Source organism: Grampus griseus, assembly GCF_964374135.1.
Source record: "Grampus griseus genome assembly, chromosome: 21".
NCBI classification, from domain to species: domain Eukaryota; kingdom Metazoa; phylum Chordata; class Mammalia; order Artiodactyla; family Delphinidae; genus Grampus; species Grampus griseus.
Genome location: NC_139015.1, coordinates 9,418,507 through 9,440,368, shown reverse-complemented (window position 1 = coordinate 9,440,368; position 21,862 = coordinate 9,418,507). Strand labels below are relative to the sequence as shown.

The 21,862-nt window shown below is 37.9% G+C and overlaps 1 protein-coding gene across 1 annotated transcript in view; it reads right to left on the bottom strand.

Annotated features, from left to right (window-relative positions):
• Positions 1–21,862, bottom strand: part of CSMD1 (CUB and Sushi multiple domains 1) — a gene marked incomplete at its 3' end in the record, with an annotated part of 1,748,580 nt that overhangs the window by 188,131 nt on the left and 1,538,587 nt on the right. The window contains exons 29-32 of the mRNA XM_082680517.1: positions 14,904–15,091; positions 8,907–9,101; positions 4,390–4,506; positions 390–503 (exon numbers count right to left, since the gene is read on the bottom strand). Of these exons, the coding sequence (XP_082536643.1) occupies positions 390–503; positions 4,390–4,506; positions 8,907–9,101; positions 14,904–15,091 (614 nt within the window). The remainder of the gene's footprint in view (positions 1–389; positions 504–4,389; positions 4,507–8,906; positions 9,102–14,903; positions 15,092–21,862) is intronic.

The following is a 21,862-nucleotide window of genomic DNA, read 5'->3' as shown; positions in this document are numbered from 1 at the left end:
CTCCACATGTATGCATTTAAAAGTTTGGAATGAGTCAGACCAAAATGTCAATAGTGTTTCTCTTCAGGAAGATTACGACACTTAGAATAGAAAGCAAAGTAACAAGATATTTTATTACCCCTTTTTTCTGATATTTTTATTTTTCACTGAGATGGATATTATATTTTCCACAATCTTAGTAAGCAAAATGATAAAGACAGGTGATTTTATATGTGGGATAAAAATACATTTGAAATTTTACATTGAAAATTAGATTTTACTGAACAAGCAAGCAAGTTCAAAGATGATTAAATTTCTCCTTCACAAATGAAAATAAAAATAGACGAGTTTAAAATTAATTACCCTGGCTGTGTAACTAGAATTAAAGACAAAATTCATTGAAAGTTTACCTGAATGAGACCCAGAGAGTGAACTGAGAAGTCTGGCCTGAGGGTGCGTTCCATCAAACAGTTCTGTCAAGTCATTCAGTGCTGTCTGGAAATAGGCAAACTGCCCAAATACCACTGAAAACAGAGGGGGTGGGTCGGCACAAAATGCTTTCTTAAAATGAAAGAAATGAAAATGGTGATCATACTGTTTATTGATACCTCCCAAATATCATGATCCTAAGAATCCTGTAAAAAAAATTAGCTTATTTTCTCTGCTTTCTAAAAGTTTTCTGTTGCTTAAACAATTTTATTTTGCTTCTTGATCTTTTGGTACTTAATAAAAGGAATAAAATTACTGTTCCATGTGCAGTTTGAACATTAAAAGAAGACTGTTTTTCTTATAATACTATGTTAGGATAGCAGAAGAATAACCATAAGGTGGTCCTATTTCTTTAAGAGTAATTAATGACATTTTATTCAGTGAACAGTAGGTATGGAATCAAGATACCCGTTGGTTTTTAAAGCATGCAATTAGTTGGGGAATGTAAAATTCTTCACCTATGATTATGACAGTGCCAAATTCATATGAACTCACTACAATTTATACACGATTCAGCAACATATTATAGCAATTTCTGACTTGTTTTACTCTACAGTTTATATATCTTACAGGTTATGTAAATTTCAAGAACACACTTCCTCCAAGTAAAACATTGCAAGTATTTTACTACTTCAAATTTAATCATTTTTATATTCAAATGGATAACATACAGGGCCTTTACAGTATTTAGAAGAACTTGTGATTTAGTCTCCATTTACAAGCAACAATCAACAATTATCTATGTGAAAGGTTTAAACTCAAATCATTCTAAATCATTCTGAACAAGAAATGGAGGTGTGTGTATCAGTTATACATGAAAGAATTAATCTATGTGTTAGCAAAATGGAGGAAAATCTAACTATAGCAGCTGGTGTGTATTTATATTATATTTTATTACATTATATCATATCATATATTATATGTGGCATATATTCTATTACATATATGTATTACATACAGTGCACATATACATGCATGTATAATATATTACACATATATGTAAGAGAATATATGCATATATATATATATATATATAGTACTTTAAGATTTTATAATCTCCTAGAGAAGCACAGTTAAAGGAAGCATGTGAGCAAGGTGAATTTCCCAGTGGCTGAAGTGCTCTGAACACAGGCGCTAGAAAGAGGGACAGAACTTTCTTCTGGATCCCATGAGGGAGGCTCCTGCGTGCACAGCCCTCCCTTCACTGTCCCCCCACCTCAACATTCAGTCTTCATCTTGCTTGAGTCTCGTTTGTAGGAGAAAAGTGAATCTCACACACGTAATTCCTACCTTCTTTTCAAGAAATGCTTAGAAAGCATAAGCTTTATAGTGGACACTAAGAATGAAGGGCCGATCAAGATAGAAACTTTGTCCCAGGAACATCACGTGCTAAGGTCTGCGGTAGTTGCCACAACAAATACAGAGGCAGAGTGTGGGTGTCGGGAAGGAAGAAGGGCCTGAACAGCAGACGGCTGCCAAGGGCCACAGCTGGTCAAGGAAGGCTGTTCCTGCAGCTGGAAGACAGGGGATGAGAAAGTGCAGGCGAAGGGCGTGGGCGGTGTAGGGAGGGAGGGGTGGTTTCCAGCTGTGGAGACAATGGTGTTTCCTGGGGGAGAGAGCATTCCAGCTTCAGCCTTAACGAATGTGAAAGGAAACCCTTTTTGTGTAAGAATGGGACACAAGGGGTTACTTCAGCAAGCGAACAAAAGGAGCAGTATTTGGCAGGCGAACGTCTGCTTTGCTAACACTCAGTGGATAAAGGGGGCGGGGGAGGGACGGGGGGGGGGGGGCGGGGGGCGGGGGAGCAAGGCCACACAGCCTGAGACTTCAGAGCCCCGAAGGCCAGGAAACGCGTGGATTTTGCTCTGGGGGCAAGAGGAGTGAGTGAAAACGTTTATCAAGGTGTTTTCATGATCAGATTTTTGTTTTAGAAAGGATACTCTGGTGACGCTTTTGGATGAAAATAGGGAGGAAATTAGGATAACTGATGACCTGTCTTCCATGACACTTCCAACTTGTGTAAGAAGCCCCTTCCCACAATAGGGACAGTCACCCCATCCCATAATATTTGCTGGGCATCTCAGGTACCCAAACAGTATTTTACTCATCTTAGCACTTATCACAATCATTGAATTAATTGTTAACTGGTCGATTCACTTCTAAGAGTAAGGAAGAGGGGAAAAAAATAATAGATAAGGTAGTATAGGTTTTTACTAAGGATCCTTTATAACTATTTTATTCCAGACTAAAGTTTTCTGCCCAGATAGAATATGATAAATTTATGCCATTAAACCTTTCATATTGGGAAATTATTATCAATATTTAGGAGTATAACTTTTTTCTGCTGAAAAGTCATAATTGTGTTGTGACAACTCAATAAAATTTTATAATGAACTAAAATCATAAACTCTGGCTGCTACATTCTATTGTGATAATTATATTTTGTCAAGTATCCATGAATAAATATAAAAGGAATATTCATGGGAAAGTAACTGGAGGAATGTTGTTGGGAATTTAGGCGAAAAAATGTATTAACTGAGGCTAAATAAGGGACTTTAGAGGCATTGGTCCAGCATAAAGAGTGAAAGTCTAGGACTTATTCTAAGTTTTACTGTCCATTTTTTTATAACAAAATAAATATTTTGAAGCTCAGTCTTTCAGTTTTTAAATGAGATTGATATTTTCCATTTGCTCATAAGGTGGACCCACTCTCTGCCTTTTGGGAAGCTGGTCCTTCTGCCTCTGCCTTGGTTTCCGTGTTCACATCCATCACTCTCCAAGTCCCAGGCACATGCTCTTCTTATCATGGCAGGATGATACAAGGAAAGCCTTGCCTGAAAACTCAACCATCCTTGAGAACTGGCGGAAAGCAGAAGCTAAACGATTTGGCTTAAGAGACTAAGCAAGTTGCGTCGCACAGTTCACGAAGAGCCCGTGATCTAAAATACCAAATGCTGAAATAAGTGCTTGGGGGGAGCTTTTCATTTGATTTTAAGAAGCCTGTGATTAATATAAGTTCGTAGAAATCATTTGTCTCCCATATGCAAGTTTCTTAAGCAGAAATTAACTTTCTTGTCATATAATTGTATTTTTAAAATGTTTTCCCTCAAACAGAATCTAACCTTAGAATTTTTATCTGTTTTACTTCTTTGAGTGGATGGCTGCTATTTTGAGTATATAGAAGAAAACCTTGACTATGTTGGGTTCTAAATTCTACTGTTGGGAAAAAGGAACTATTCCATAAAATTATAAAAGCTACTATCTGGTTGACTCCAGGAAAGAATCTAACACAAAAATATTTTCCTGGTCAAGAGTGAGAGGGAAGAATTGGGGATCCGGTGTTGAGTAAACCACCAGGAAACCACCAGAGAAGGATCTTCTAGAAATGAAGCCATCCCAGAAAACTGGCTCAGGTTGGAAGCAAAGTTTAGGAGGGAAACCAGGATGCCAAGTTTGGAGGGGTCAGATAGGACTCTGCCTGCTTTTACATCTCCTGTCACTCAAAGGTGTGTTCACTGATCCAGTGATTTCCAGCATAATCAATAACCAAATATATGTGCCAATACCCCACAGGCTGATCAGTGTTCCCCTGGCTCACATGTGAGGCTGCAATCCTCCTCTACACACTAAACAACCAAAGGAGAAATGTTTTCTAACAAAAATAAGAACAAAGGCACATTTATTCTCTCTGATTATTCTGGATCAGAATCCGAGAAGGAAATTGAAGAATTTTATATCACACTGATAAAAGAATTGTAGTGGATCTTGTATAAGACATGTTTGGAAAACCTGTTACTTTAAGTCATCTTCTTTTATATTATTTTATTATACCAAGAGCTGGGATATTTGTTTATAAAATTATGGAAATATTAACACCGAAAGAGATATGACGGTGAATTAAAAATAAGAAGAAAATCTTACCAAATTCCTTTGGTACCGTTATGGAATAGAGGCAGATCTGACCAGCTGTATAATTGTGAGGGTAGTTGGGTGACAAGACCACCCCTTCTGATCCAGTGTACTGGCCTCCACAGGGGGCTGAAACAGACCAACGGAGAATTACTGCTATGCGTAACCACATGGCAAGTGACAAGTGACAAGTGACCTAAAAATGAAAGCACTGAACAAATGAGCATGATTATTCAAAAACTTAACAAAATATCACAGTTAAAATCTGATCTTACATTGCTATCAAAAGTAAAATAAAAAGAAAAACAAAGACTGACCAGGTGAGAATAAAAGTAATTCAACTTAAGAGGAAGACCTAATATTATTTTTAAGGACGTTCTCAGACATGCTAAAACAATAATGAAAACAGTTGTCATGATAATAAAAACAGGTCCGATAAAGAAAAATTCTTAAGTTATCAATACGTCAAAAGCCTACCAGAACTTTCTGGTTGATATCAACCATCATATTAACTTAAGAGATACAAAGATTATTTCAGTTTTCTATTGTCTTTATATTACTGTGGGACTAAAAAAAAGTAATGTTTACTTTTAGTTCTTTTTGTGTTTTCATCGTAGATTCAGCTCAAGAGTGACATGTATAGTTACTAGTGGGTGTGGGGTCTCTTCCTATAAGTTCCACTGAAAGCTGAAGGAACCCAAAACTACAAACTCAGGGCAGGTACATTGATGAGGTGTTATATGAACAGTTCAGAGAGAGAGGGAGTGTGTGTGTGTGTGTTTATCTTCCCTCTGATCATCTTGTTACTCTCAGCATTGCTCTTGCTGAGAAAATAGAAAAATACTGTAGCTTGGCTATTCAAAATACTATTGTTAAACATCTTAAAATAGACTTTCAACTAAATCCCAGTTTCGGGATTAAATTGCGAATACTTCAATTCCTCATATTTTTACTTAAAAAGAGGTCCACGTCTGCTCATCTGCTTAGGACACTATTTATCCACTGAAGTGACGCCAACTGCCCCTCAGCTGTGCCCTTTGTGGCCTGACTGCATGCCTTCTTATCCTAGATACATCTTCTCTGATCTGAATTCAGAATTATTTTTCAGTATTTCAGAAAGTTCATATTTCTATAGCTTACTTCTTCTTAATGTGACAGTTTTCAAGCATTAAAAAGGATAGAAATCGGGGATAACGTGTCAAATCTTCTGAATGTTAAGTAGCACATTGTTAAGTCCTAACTGATGGATGGGATTTTCTCCAGGATTAACGAAGCTGTGCAGAATGCTGATGCTAGTGTCAAAGCACCTCAATGATGACTTGGCAGGAGACTTCCCAGGTCCAGCTTTATGCAGCTGGAAAACTGAAGTCATACTCTAAAAGTCAAAGGAAGACCGCTTAAATACCTGACAGTTATAATCTATTTATGATCAACTAGTAGAGATTTCCCTTAACTAAGCTAAGAGCAGCCTTCATGCTGATGTCTTAACTCATAATAATTTTATCACCCTAAAACACTTACCATGGCTTTTTTAAAAATCTTAAATAGAAAAAAAATTTTTTCACTTTTAGATAGAGGAAATTTCTGTAAGTTAAATTTCAAAGCTCAAGGTTTTCAGTGAAATGCTGGGAGCCTCATTCCACCAGTTTAGATATATCACTTAATTTTAAGAAAATTAGCCATATAAATTCAACCAGGTTATTTCAGAACTATAATTTTTCTTAAACACTCAAAAGTTCAAATTTTTAAAAATAAGTACAAATGAAGAATGGAAATCTATCTTCTTTTAGACATATAAAATTTAAGCATATCTATTAAAAAGTTTATCTATTTCAAAGTTTAAATAACAAGCATAAATGAAAAGTGGAAATAAATCTTCACTGAGCTAATATTTTGATGCCCAAATGATCAAACAGAAATCTTATCAAACAGAAATCTTATATCTACTGATATATTTGTTCAAGTATAACTACAAAAATTTATTTTGTTAATGGGTAGGATGAAAGATCATTACTTTATGATAATAGAAAACACTAAAAAATAAAAAGGATAAAATGAAAGAAAACAAACATGGCATTTTAGGTCCTCTGCTACCTTGATAAACCGTGCTATGCTTATACATTTTTCCCCAGATTTAAAGATAAGCACGCAAACTGCATAACATACTACAAACACAACCAAACATTTGTGAAATTGAGAAAAATATGTAGAGAATTTTCATTTAATTCTTAACAATTACTCTGTCCATGTTACTGTGTTAACCTGAGAAACAGGCATGGTCTTTCTCATGTTAGAAATTCTTTTATATTAATGTGATAAGAGAAAGAAAACAAACATGCTGTTACTCTTTGGTAATTAATGTATTAAACAGATCATTTCCTAAATGAAAAAAGATTTGCAACAGTATTCATTGCAGATGGTAACAAGAAACTGACTCATCCATTTGGTTAATTGGAGTATATGTCTCATATATAAAGGGAACAAAATACAATCAAATTTGAATGTAAACCAAAAACAACATAAGTAAATAAAAGCCATTCTGACCCATGAAAGAGACTCCAGACTGTTTCCATTTCTGTTCTAATTCAACAGGAAACCTCAATGAACAAAAAAATGTAGGCAATAGAAAGAAAAATTATATCATGAATTTAAAACAAACTAGCCCAAAATACATCCCTTAATATATGAACTATCAAAATGTTTAATATATAACAACATTCGCTTAGTTTAACTGGTGATCTGAGTGACCCACAGGCATTAATTCAGCACAAAAGGTGCTGTTCTCCTTGAGATATCCAAAATAAACTACGGGAGAGGACATTTCTGTTTAATGATTGGGAATTTTTAGTTTTATTTAAATTGAAATAAATAACTTAAGGAAAAACCAGTGTTGTATGTTTTATGCACATAAATGTGATGACTGGTTAACAGAAACTATGCTTGAGTTCGTGGGTCTTCAGATACGGAAAAAAAATCTCTAATTTAAAATTAGATTATTTATCTGTTGCCTAAATGTGACCTCATTTTTCTCGTTTAGCCTATGGCTAAAGAATTTATCATCATCCCCCATAAGTTCAAAGTATGTTTGAATTTAATACAGTGTGCACTTTTAAGGATGGCATTTTGAGGTGACTCTAGTGAACTACGAGGACACTCTTCTAATCCCTAGAGAGGAGCGCTGTGATGCCGCTGACTCAAAGCTTACTGTAACGTTTACACAGACGTTAAAGTCATCATCTGGACGCCCCACACAGCCACGTGGGCCCTTCACCATTCTCCCCTCACATGAACCTCCTGGAATCCGAGAAGCAGCAATAATTATTTCTCTGAGTTTATTGTTAGAGGATAAAATATGGAAGACTAGGAAGACTTCAATTTTCACTGGAAATTGTTTTGGCTATTCCCTGATTTATTCATTTCCTCTGAAAACGTGTGTGAAGTTCCCTGTCTGTGCCAACCTTGAGTACTGCAGGGCTGGAGGACTGGGTTCCTGAACAGAAAAGCTCTCAGGGTCATAAGACAAACCCAGAAACACAGACATGCCAGAGCAACCCAGGGCATCAGGTCTGCTCGCCTGTGTTGTTTGCTCGGATTTTTCACGTACTAATTTTCTGAAACACCACTTTGGTCGGAAGTTACAAGCATCAGAGCCATCCTAAGGAAAAGATCTTTATTTCATCAGTTCAGTGTATCTAACTAAACCGGTCCTTGAGTTCATCCTAAAGTAAACTTGGAATCAATTTTTCTGTCACAAAACACAGGATTTTACTGTCTCCTTTTTAAGGTGTATCACAGAGTCTGGAGTTTTGTCTGTGGAGGGTCCCACGAAGCTACCCACCAGACACAGAACCTGGAGGACAGCCCAGAAGTCTGTGTTCAGACCCCTCCTCTCAGCACCCCCCCAAGGGCAACTGCAACCTGACTTCTGTCACTGTACGATGGCACTGCCTGTTCCTGAAGGTTGACCTTACCCTCTAATAGGTGCTTTTATTAATTTAATGTACATGAGGAATTACAAACTGTTGGTATTTGTGGGGAAATGACACATCCTTATATATGTAATATATGTATATGTATGTGTATATATGTACAGAGAGAGAGGCAGAGACAGAGAGACAGACAGAGACACAGACAGAGGGAGATACACACACACACACACAGAAAGGCAGAGAAATAGAGAAAGACAGAGAGCAAGAGGGAGACAGACAGAGACAGAGACAGAAGCAGAGAGTCAGAGGCCACCTAGAGACTGGTAATTCGCATCTCTCATACACAAAAACAGCAATTAGAAATGCCAAACGATCTAAGTGAGAGAAAAATATCTCCCCTTCCAGAAAGCTGTGAGAATGGCTAATCCACTGGGTAAATTAAACGACCAAGGAAGGTCAAGTTCTTATCCCACGTTGCTCTGCGGGGTTTCCCCACCAGTGAGGAGGGGATACAGGACTGAAATGCAAACTGTCTCCAAAATGAGAGTGCAAATTCCAGAGGGAAGTTATCTCCGAAGGAAACACCGGTTCCATACGTACCATTGCAGGAGGGCAAGACCCGGTTCCAGGCGGGTTTTCCATCCGCTCCGATAACACACGTGATGGAAGACGGGTCAGCGATCTTGTAGCCAGAGTCACACTGGTACGTGACAGTTGAGCCAAGTTTGAAGTCCGTCCCAATCCTTGTCCCATTCATTATGTTTCCAGGGTCAAAACAGGCTTCCCGTGGTTTCTCTGGGGAAGATATGAATGTAAACTCCATGATGGCAGGAATTTTATTTTATTTTTTTGTTGTCGGTTATTTATATTTTTAGTACCTAGAACAGTGTCCAGCATATAAAATATGCTCCAAAAAATTGATTGACTAATTGACCAAGTTGTCAATTAATGTTCAAGTTAATAATTATCATAGAAAAATAGAAAAAACTCCTCTCAATAAAATTATTTCTTATTTTTCAAATGACAATTCACTACAGAATTGCTGTTGAGGTTGACTTCCTGACTTTTGTACTTAACTCATGAAATCACAGCACATTTTAGGAAGAGATGGGAGAACTGGGCTTCTCAAAAGGAAATTGATTTAATTCATGTAAATTAAGAGTGATTTCTCATGCTGGTGAGATAATCGTGGAAAGAAGTTCTGATCTTTTACCACTCTCACTAAGTCAATGAAGCCACACGTAGCTGGAAAGCACATTTCCTGATCCATAAGGGTCAAGCCCTGTGTCTGGGATGTAATAGTTGCTCAACACAGTTCTATTCTAATTCTAATAACTGCTCAAAGGAATTGAGGGCATGTTATGTATCGGGCGCTGAGCTGGGTACACTGCATGTTTTTCATTCAAATCTTCACTCCACCTCTGCAATGTGAGGAGGATTTGTGGCCCCATTCTACATTTTGAGAATCTGAAGCTCAAGAGCGGTTAAATAACTTTCACAGAAACACACTGCAAAGATCTGTCCAGCTGTGGGGGCCACTAAAGGAGGCATTTGCTAAAAGCCTCTTTTTTCCCAGATATAAATACAAAGCTCTCTTCTTTCTTTCTCACAGTCCTGTAGCTGTGTGGGTAGTGCCACTTATGTCCTGGTAGCGTTAACACTAAATGTCATATTTCAGCAGACCTTCCAAATGTCTCTAAATCACGTATCTACATCTCCTTCTGCTGTGTGCAATTCCATCATCTGAATTGCTTTCTGTTTGTGCTTGTCAACATCCTTCCCTCCATCAGCAAAGCCCCTTGTAACGTCAGAAGGCTCTGAATTGAATTTTACAGATCTTCAAGGGATCAATATAGATGTTATACTGAAATGTTTTTCTTCATGTTTTTGGCCTAAAGTTAAGAAAATGCTATTTGTCATGAATGTGCTATTCATGAATGGGGTTATTAATATCAATATAGGCTCAAGGATAACTTGAATGGATAAAATAAATATGTTTCAGTTCTTTCTATTTGGGTTGACAATCTTTGCCCCAGGGTTAAGCAAACACATAAAAAATCTCTGGAAAGTATAAATGGAAGCCTGCATTTTACCTTTTTGGGGGTTGTGATCAATGTGGATTATGTTCCTTTTTAAGCATTTTCCCTTCCTGAGTGTCTACTTATGGCCAATGAGTAAATCCACACAGTAGTGTTAGGAAGAAGATGCTCCTGGGAGATTGTGGCAGGTGAGCCAGTAAAGAGTAAAAATGCAATGAGCTCTGAAAACTACATCCTACATCCTCTCAGGAATGGATAACAAACAGCGGAAGAGGGAAAAGCACAAACTTTGTGACGTCCTGCAGGACGGAGAAGAGGCCTGTTTAACTGTATTTATTCAATATCTCTCATTATATTTTTAATGACCTATGTGTCAACATCAGCCAAGCAGAGATCTCTCTGGCAACTGTTGGCCTAATTATTATAACCAGCTATTAGAATATTTTATTTACATACTTTGGTTAAAGTGCAACATAAATATATAAACATTACACTATCACGTGTATCGGACATGCTATATTACCATATATATCGTATATCATCCATCATATATTATCATATGTATCATATACCATCTGTAATATATATTATCATACATCATATGTATCATATGCCATGTATAATATATTAGTTATCATATATATCATGAATATATTATATCATATATATCAATTGTGGAAACCCCTCCAGGTCCTCTATTTTTGCTCTGGTTAGAGACTCACAGCAATAGTTGTGTACTGTGCTGGGACCAACACTCTCTAAACACTTTACTGAAAACCAATTTGGATATTTCAAGGAGTAGGGGACATTCTGATAATTCTTTAACGCTGCCTTAGATCGTTTATTTTAAGCAAATAAGGGACGAATAAATAAAACTGTGGGCATGAGAACAGTCCTTCCATCGGATGTCGTTTACTCTGTCATCCAACAGAATGTATCGCGTGTCTAATAAATACAAGCACTGGTCTAGGGCATATATTTTTCTCCTATAAAATGATGGAGAAAGGGCTTCCTTGGTGGCACAGAGGTTAAGAATCCGCCTGCCAATGCAGGGAACATGGGTTCGAGCCCTCGTCCGGGAAGATCCCACATGCTGCAGAGCAACTAAGCCCATGTGCCACAACTACTGAGCCTGTGCTCTAGAGCTCACGAACCACAACTACAGAAGCCCGTGCGCCACAACTACTGAGCCTGTGCTCTAGAGCCTGCAAGCCACAAATACTGAGCCCACGAGCCAGAACTATTGAAGCCCGTGCGCCTAGAACCCATGCTCTGCAACGAGAAGCCACCGCAGTGAGAAGCCTATGTACTGCAATGAAGAGTAGCCCCTGCTCGCCACAACTAGAGAAAGCCTGCGCACAGCAACAAAGACCCAACACAGCCAAAAATAAAAAATAAAATAACTAAAATTATATTTAAAAAAATGATAGAGAAAAAAATACATGCCTGTTGCCTGGTCAGCCTTTTTAATTACTTTTTGTTATAAGTGTCTGTTGGTTTAGTGTACTGTTTGGTTAAATACCACTCCCACGATTTTCTGCTCTGTGTTGCAAATTGAGACCTCTGATGGCCAGTTTTTCTTCATTTCTCCAAATGCACTGCATCGAAGCTTTTACTTGCATTTACTCAGTTGTCAGTTCAGGATGTTTGGTGATAACTCATGGCACACTTTTTGCTTACACGTTGTCACATTTCCCAATGAGATGACTTCATTACATGGTGTGCTCTGCCCTGGTTCCTGTTGGTTCCGCTTATGGACGCCTCCCAGAACGCCTGTGCCAAAGCTGCCGGGCCCCTGGGGTCACTCGGCAGGACTGCCCCGTGGCTCCTTCTGGTCAAGCCCAAGAGCCAGGTCCACTCCCTGCTTCCCTCACCATATGGGGCCTTGTACTTGCTGGATGCTGTTTCATTGCTGTGTCCTTCCTTGTTTTCTGATGATTTTTTTTTCCCACAGGCTCCACTGGAGAACTTTTAAAGCGTGAGAGCTCTAGCACCCATTTAGAAGGCTCTGCTGGTCCCCGAAGAACCAGACCAAAGAGGCAGCCCTGTCCCCCTATCATGAGGGACACAAGTTCTACTGCATTTACTCACTCATCCGCAGATTCTCTTACCCTAGGATGCCCTGGGGAATACAAGGTGATGACAGGTGTACAGTCTTTTTTTTTTCATTGAAGTATAATTGATTTACAATATTATATTAGTCACAGTTGTACAGCATAGTGATTTAGTATTTTTAAAGATTATACTCCATTATAAGTTATTACAAGATAATGGCTGTAATTTCCTGTGCTGTAGAAAATATCCTTGTTGTTATCTATTTTATACATAGTAGTTTGTATCTGTTAATCCCATACCCCTAATTTGTCCCTCTCCCCCTTCCTTCTCCCCTTTGGTAACTATAAGTTTGTTTTCTATAAGTTTGTCTGTGAGTCTGTTTTTGTTTTGCATATACATTCACTTGCATTATTTTTAGATTCCACATACAAGTGATATTATACAATATCTGTCTTTCACTGTCTGACTTATTTCACTAAGCATAATTTTTCTAGGTCCGTTCATGTTTCTGCAAATGGCAGAATTTAATTCTTTTTTATGGTTGAGTAGTAGTCCATTGCTGGCTCATATGGCAACTCTAGTTTTAGTTTTTTGAGGACCCTCCATACTGTTCTCCATAGTGGCTGCACCAATTTACATTCCCACCAACAGTGTAGGAGGGTTCCCTTTTCTCTACATCCTCGCCAACATTTGTTATTTGTAGACTTTTTCATGATGGCCATTCTGACCAGAGTGACATTATACCTCATTGTTGTTTGGATTTGCATTTCTCTAACAATTAACAGTGCTGAAAATCTTCTCATGTGCCTGTTAGACATCTGTATGTCTTTCTTTTTGGAAAAATGTCTCTTCAGGTCTTCTGTCCATTTTTTATTGCATTGTTTGCTTTCTTGGTATTGAGTTGTATGAGCTGTTTATATATTTTAGATATTAACCCCATGTTGGTCTCATCATTTGCAAATATTCTCTCCCATTCCTTACAGTTTTATATTTAGATGAAACGTGTGATTTTTTACTCATTACAGAATGGGCGTTGTCATGGTGACATGCACTTCAATGAGTTCTTATTAATACAGAAACTGTCTAATGATATGGCAAATGCTTAAAAGTACTGCTGTTAATTATTCGTGAACATTAATGGATGCCATCCAAAAAGCACAGCAACTCCTTCAATTGCTGAATTGTTTAAATTTTTTTAAATTGTATATTGTACTAAAGATCAGTAAATTTTTAGATTTCGGTGTTTTTGAGGAAGTAGGTTAATTTCCTACTTAAAAACAATATCAAGAAATACAAGTCCATTAAAGGGTTAACATAGATGAAACATACCCTATATTTTATTTTATAATTCTAGTAACTAATAACTAACTCAAAAGTTTAAATAAATGTATTTTCATTTTTTTATAAAGCACTCACTACTGTCAATTAATATTTTGATAAATCCTTTTCTCTGATTCTTTGTAATATACCCCGTGTTTTCCTTGTTCACATGAGAAACAGATTTGAAAAAAAAATATATATATATATATATATTTTTTTTTTTTTTGCGGTATGTGGGCCTCTCACTGTTGTGGCCTCTCCCGTTGCCGAGCACAGGCTCCGGACGTGCAGGCTCAGCGGCCATGGCTCACGGGCCCAGCCGCTCCACAGCATGTGGGATCTTCCCGGACTGGGGCACGAACCCGTGTCCCCTGCATTGGCAGGTGGACTCTCAACCACTGCACCACCAGGGAAGCCCTGAAAAAAATATATATTTATTTTCATGAACCCAACAGCAAAATGCTTAGGTTGGGGTGATCTTTGTGACTCTGTTTGTTTTCTCTGGATGCTAGTGACAGGGGGTGGTGGATCCCAAAGAAGTGGGAGTCACTCATGAGGTGACCAAAGAAGAAAGTGCTGATCAGGATCAGTGCTTGCTCCCCATCAAACCAACCACCATGGGTGGTCAGGACAGGGAATGGCAATCGATATTTTACATCTTGAAAAATATTGAGATAAAACTAAGCTATTTATCAGGAATTCCTTGGCAGTCCAGTGGTTAGGACTCCATGCTTTCACTGTTGAGGGCTCGGATTCATTCCTTGGTTGGGGACCTAAGATCCTGCAAGCCAGAAAAACCCCAAAAAACAAAAACCAAACTAAGCTATTTATGTACTTAAATTGAGTCATCCTGAAGAAACAAATTAAGATAGTAAAACACATATTAAAATAATTCTTAAATACTCAAATTATTTATTGCACAAATTATAATTTATCTTTAAATGGCTATGAATTTGGAAAAAGAAATCTCCCTCCCCCCTTTTCTTTTCTTTCAGCTAAGGTAGAAATGCGTGTTGGAAATTTCTCTCCCACTGGCGAGATCGACCCTGTTCCCCAGATGATTGAGAGAGATGTCAGAATTTTATGCATTGAACAGATAGGCAAGACTTTATAAATAAATGCTTATGATTAAAGAAATCTCAATACAAGTCACTTTCCTCACAAGTTAAGCTGGTCACAGTACCTTTAAATTCAATGGCGAACCCGGACAAGCCCACAGAAGCATCACTTCGAAATGCCAGAAAGAGACTATTTCCACTACTCTCAATTCTTTCTGGGGCTTGAGAGCCCTGGAAACTTCCAATGAGAGGGCTGTTGGAATCCTCTCCTTCATAGATATGTAGGAAATCATAGCTGGGCTCCATGTTGAAACTAAAAGGAAAGAATATTAATTAGATTATGCACCTAATATATGTGTCTCTTATCTTCCAGACTATAAAGTCTCTGAGAGCACACAGTGATTTTATTTGCCTTTGTAAAATAATTTTTAAAAATTAGGACAATCCAGAAGTTAAATATAATAATAATCAAAATGGCAATAAATAACAATTATAACAAATACTATTAGTATTTTATACAATCACCAACATCTTCAATACAGTATGATTTTGAAGATAATCTGAAAGAAAATGAACCCTTATAATATAGATATGGTATGTCTTCCCTATAACCATGATATTTCTAATGAAATGCAGTTTGAAAGAATAGGGTTCAGAAGGGATGCATTCCCACTGGTATTTGATTTTTAGGTGAATATTTTTAGTTTTAATAACATATATCCTTGATGTTACTGACAATTCTTAAAGTTAAAAAATACTTTTGTTTGAGTTTACTTTTAAAATTGTAATTGCTTCTATTTGCTTAGATAATCTGGCCAATAATAGCAGTCCCTACAGTGGTACAAAGTATGGAAGTCAACTGTTTCACATCATTTCACCTTGACTGGATATTCCAATTTTCTCTTCCCCTCTCCCTCCTGCTCCTTCCCATTCTCTCTACTTCTCTCTCTGTCTCTGTCTCTCCTTATGTAAATACCCTAATAATTTCCAAAGTCTAACAATTAACACCCAAAGCTCTCAAGTGGGATGCAGCTTTAAATGTCTCTGCCATTTATGATGAGAAGGATGATGATAGTCTGGGAACTTTAAAAATATACCTCCTCTCAAGTGACAGACTGAACTTCGTTTACATGTCCAAGATCTCAGTGGGATCAGAATAAACAAACACACTAGACAGAGGTATTGACGTAATCCATTCTGACTTGCCCTCCTATGTCCCTTCATCTCTAAATCAGGGCCTTTGGGGTCTTTAACGTGGACCGACCCACGCAGATTCCACTCCCTTTCCCTTGACAGCATATTTGTATACAGGGATGGAGAGAGTCAGGAGGTTTTATAATCACGAACATGTGCTGTTGTTTAAGTGACTTTAGTTTATCTGGATATTCAAGGGATAAAACGTGAACCCAAGGTCTTTCCAGAAGCTGCCCACTGCATTCTGAAGGATGTAGCACGGGGGACCACCAAGGACCCGACGTTAGTATAACATCTGGACCTGCATCGCGCCATCCCATTTCCTGTCAAGGTGCCCTCGCTCCCATGTGAGGTCCTGAACACATTTTATTCAAGGAATTTGTCAGAGGTTTCAGAGTCTGTTTATCTGACAAGTTCCCTGAAGTTGGAAATGAAGAAAAAGTAAAAGACTTGAGTGGCTAAAGAGTGAGAAAAGAGGCCAAGAGGAACTGCATCAACCAAACAGAATTTGGTTGGAATAACAATTTTTTTGAAATAGTTTGCAAGGATGTTATTAGACTCTGGTCATGCTGTACCCCTGATAATTGGCATAACTAATTATTACGATAGATTATTTTTGAACATGGAAGTACGGTCAGGCACAAACATATTCTAACTACCCTCTCCTTTTGGATGTGCTGTCACACACACATAGAAGTCTGAAGTGATATTTACAATTAATAACAGTCCCTTTGGTTAAACCCTGTCTTATTTCTACCTATACCAGATGCACAGATCTACAAGCCCCAATAATAGGCCAAAGTCTGGCCATGCTTTTAAACCAAATTTAATTTGAGTTCCAATGTGTTAGTCGCATCAGCCCCACAGTCTATAGAAGCCTGTGATAAAACACTCCTCCCTGAAGATCCCTCAAGTACCAGGGTGAGCCTTGAAGCTCATATGTGCTCCAGGTCATGTCATTCTTTGCCTTCCTTGTTAGTAATGCCGGGCTCCCCTTCCCTCTCCACACCTGACTGCAGTCACACTCTTTAAACAGTGCATCCTGGGAAGGCTGTATCAACACCAGCTTCTTTGACTGGGTCCTTGAGCATCCTTGTTCCCATCTGGTACTTCTGGCTTCCTCCTTCTTTCTACTAAGTAGATCTAGGAGCTGAGGTCCCAGGAAAACTCCCACCTGAGCACACACAAGTTGTCCATTCCTTAGAACATGTCACAGGTATGTGATTTTCTGTGACACCGGGTCAGCTAATGATTCCAAACTCTTAGAGTCGGAAGAAAACTTTAAGATTTTCTAGGTCAACCTTCTTCCAGGGAAGTGCACAAAATTAACTGAGAAAACTTCTTGTGTAAAACTGCCTTATATATTATATACTACTATGAATTGCCCTTTGGGAACCTTGATAATGAGTCACCATGACCCAAGGGAAGGTAGGAAACTCCTACAAAAAGGCTCTGTGTTCTCTAAAAGGCTTTAATTGTTAACTTACTTTTAATCTCCTGGTAGCAGAGGTGTCTCCTGGTTTTAAGGAAGGCGCTACTAGAATTTAGCATTAACAAAACCCATAAAGATATTCAAAAATATAACCAGCAAATGTTCACAGCTTTTGTATAATAGCTGAGTGGCATAATAAGGTATTCATCATTTGGTAAATTTATAGCAGCTTGAGTAAATTCAGGAAATGATGGCTTATTAAACTACTTAAAATTCAGAATCACAGAGGTTTAAAATTATACTGACTCATATCTCATCAGGAGGAGAAAGTGAAGGAAGATAAGCAAAACCAGGCCTGAAATATTGATGCAAACATCTCAAGAAAAGAAACTTGTTCAATTGACAGATAAATAAATCTAATCAGACCACTTTGCCTTGGGGAGCTAAGAGACCAATAGGACAGTATATAGAACTACTTCTCTTTTAAAATACCACTTCATTTAGTTCAAAAATCAAAATGTGAATTTGGAAAAGATCATGGGATTTAGAAAAATTCAATTATTTATACCATATATTTATAATGTGAGAGCTCTATGGAATTTATATTTATAATATAATCATATTATATTATGATTTGAACTTTTACCATTTAGTGTAGCAGAAAGAAGTTAGCATTTTTTTTTAAAGAACTAATGTTTATTAAATCAGACTTTACAGTAATAAAATTTGGGGAACTTTTGTTTTCAGAGTTCTACCAAGTCTTGACTATCTTAATGATAATAACAATACTACCTTTGGGAATGGCAGACAGGATGTACTATGGAAATGAATTAGCACTCACGCATTAAGAGAAATATAATACATCAATGAGAAATTATACTAAGTATATCTATATCACTTTATTATCGCTTTTCTTTGAAAATTCTGCAAATTAAGCCCTCTCATGTGGAACACACTGTGTGCAAGATAGTATTTAAAAGCAATTCTTGCCACATCATGTGTATTCTAATGCAAGTAGAATGCTGAAAAGCAAAATAATCTATTTCCATTTTTGTCATGCAGCTTGATGTAGTACCTGTTAGACACAAGACCTCAGGCTTTGCTAGATGTAAAACTGAAGACCCCTGAAGGGATAAATGAAGTAATCTTTAGGTATGACATTTAAAGTCTCATTAGGGACTTCCCTGGTGGTGCAGTGGTAAAGAATCTGCCTGCCAGTGCAGGGGACACAGGTTCGGGCCCTGGTCCGGGAAGATCCCACATGTCACGGAACAACTAAGCCCATGCACCACAACTACTGAGCCCATGTACCTAGAGCACATGAGCCACAACTACTGAGCCCGCATGCCTAGAGCCTGTGCTCTGCAACAAGAGAAGCCACCGCAATGAGAAGCCCGTGCACCGCAACGAAGAGTAGCCCCCGCTCGCCACAACTAGAGAAAGCCCACATGCAGCAACAAAGACCCAACACAGCCAAAAATAAATAAATAAGTCCAGAGGAGCTTCACAGGTGAATTCTATCAAACAGTTAGAGAAGAGCTAACACCTATCCTTCTCAAACTCTTCCTCATTCTACGAGGCCACCATCTCCCTGATACCAAAACCAGACAAAGATGTCACAAAGAAAGAAAACTACAGGCCAATATCACTGATAAACATAGATGCAAAAATCCTCAACAAAATACTAGCAAACAGAATCCAACAGCACATTAAAAGGATCATACACCATGATCAAGTCGGGTTTATCCCAGGAATGCAAGGATTCTTCAATATATGCAAATCAATCAATGTGATAAACCATATTAACAAATTGAAGAAAAACCATATGATCATCTCAACAGATGCAAAGAAAGCTTTCGACAAAATTCAACACCCATTTATGATAAAAACCCTCCAGAAAGTAGGCATAGAAGGAACTCATCTCAACATAATAAAGGCCATATATGACAAACCCACAGCCAACATCGTCCTCAATGGTGAAAAACTGAAACCATTTCCACTAAGATCAGGAACAAGACAAGGTTGCCCACTCTCACCACTATTATTTAACATAGTTTTGGAAGTTATAGCCACAGCAATCAGAGAAGAAAAAGAAATAAAAGGAATCCAAATTGGAAAAGAAGAAGTAAAGCTGCCACTGTTTGCAGATGACATGATCCTATACATAGAGAATCCTAAAGATGCTACCAGAAAACTACTAGAGCTAATCAATGAATTTGGTAAAGTTTCAGGAAACAAAATTAAAGCACAGAAATCTCTTGCACTCTTATACACTAATGACGAAAAATCTGAAAGTGAAATTAAGAAAACACTCCCATTTACCATTGCAACAAAAAGAATAAAATACTTAGGAATAAACCTACCTAAGGAGACAAAAGACCTGTATGCAGAAAATTATGACACTGATGAAAGAAATTAAAGATGATACAAATAGATGGAGAGATATACCATGTTCTTGGATTGGAAGAATCAACACTGTGAAAATGACTACACTACCCAAAGCAATCTACAGATTCAATGTAATCCCTATCAAAGTACCACTGGCATTTTTCACAGAACTAGAACAAAAACTTTCACAATCTGTATGGAAACACAAAAGACCCCGAATAGCCAAAGCAATCTTGAGAAAGAAAAACAGAGCTGGAGGAATCAGGCTCCCTGACTTCAGACTATACTACAAAGCTACAGTAATCAAGACAGTATGGTACTGGCACAAAAACAGAAATATAGATCAGTGGAACAGGAGAGAAAGCCCAAAGATAAACCCACGCACATATGGTCACCTTATCTTTGATAAAGGAGGCAAGAATATACAGTGGAGAAAAGACAGCCTGTTCAATAAGTGGTGCTGGGAAAACTGGACAGCTACAGGTAAAAGAATGAAATTAGAACACTCCCTAACACCATACACAAAAATAAACTCAAAATGGATTAAAGACCTAAATGTAAGGCCAGACACTACCAAACTCTTAGAGGAAAACATAGGCAGAACCCTCTATGACATAAATCACAGCAAGATCCTTTTAAAAACAAAAATAAACAAATGGGACGTAATGAAACTTAAAGCTTTTGCACAGCAAAGGAAAACATATGACAAAAAGACAACCCTCAGAATGGGAGAAAATATTTGCAAATGAAGCAACTGACAAAGGATTAATCTCCAAAATTTACAAGCAGCTCATGCAGCTCAATATCAAAGAAACAAACAACCCAATCCAAAAATGGGCAGAAGACCTAAATAGACATTTCTCCAAAGAAGATATACAGATTGCCAACAAACACATGAAAGAATGCTCAATATCATTAATCATTAGAGAAATGCAAATCGAAACTACAGTGAGATATCATCTCACACCAGTCAGAATGGCCATCATCAAAAATCTACAAACAATAAATGCTGGAGAGGGTGTGGAGAAAATGGAACCCTCTTGCACTGTTGGTGGGAATGTAAATTGATACTGCCACTATGGAGAACAGTATGGAGATTCCTTAAAAAATTAAAAATAGGGCTTCCTTGGTGGCGCAGTGGTTGAGAGTCTGCCTGCCGAGGCAAGGGACACGGGTTCGTGTCCTGGTCCGGGAAGATACCACATGCTGCGGAGCGGCTGGGCCCATGAGTCATGGCCACTGAGCTTGCGCGTCTGGAGCCTATTCTCCGCAATGGGAGAGGCCACAACAGTGAGAGGCCTACATACCCCAAAATAAAAAAAAATTAAAAATAGAACTACCATACGACTCAGCAATCCCACTACTGGGCATATACCCTGAGAAAATCATAATTCAAAGAGTCATGTACCAAAATGTTCACTGCAGCTCTATTTACAATAGCCAGGACATGGAAGCAACCTAAGTGTCCATCAATAGATGAATGGATAAAGAAGACATGGCACATATATACAATGGAATATTACTCAGCCATATAAAGAAAGGAAATTGAGTTATCTGTAGTGAGATGGATGGACATAGAGTCTGTCATATAGAGTGAAGTAAGTTAGAAAGAGAAAAGCAAATACCATATGTTAACAAATATATATGGTATCTAAAAAAAAAAAAAGGTCATGAAGAACCTAGGGGCAAGATGGGAATAAAGACACAGACCTACTAGAGAACGGACTTGAGGATATGGGGAGGGGGAAGGGTAAGCTGGGACAAAGTGAGAGAGTGGCATGGACATATATACACTACCAAATGTAAAATAGATAGCTAGTGGGAAGCAGCCGTGTAGCACAGGGAGATCAGCTCAGGGCTTTGTGACCACCTAGAGGGGTGGGATAGGGAGGGTGGGAGGGAGGGAGACGCAAGAGGGAAGACATATGAGGACATATGTATATGTATAATGGATTCACTCTGTTATAAAGCAGAAACTAACACACCATTGTAAAGTAATTATACTCCAATAAAGATGTAAAAAAAAAATATGTAAGTCCTACTTAAAAGAGGTATTCCATAAGAGACGGT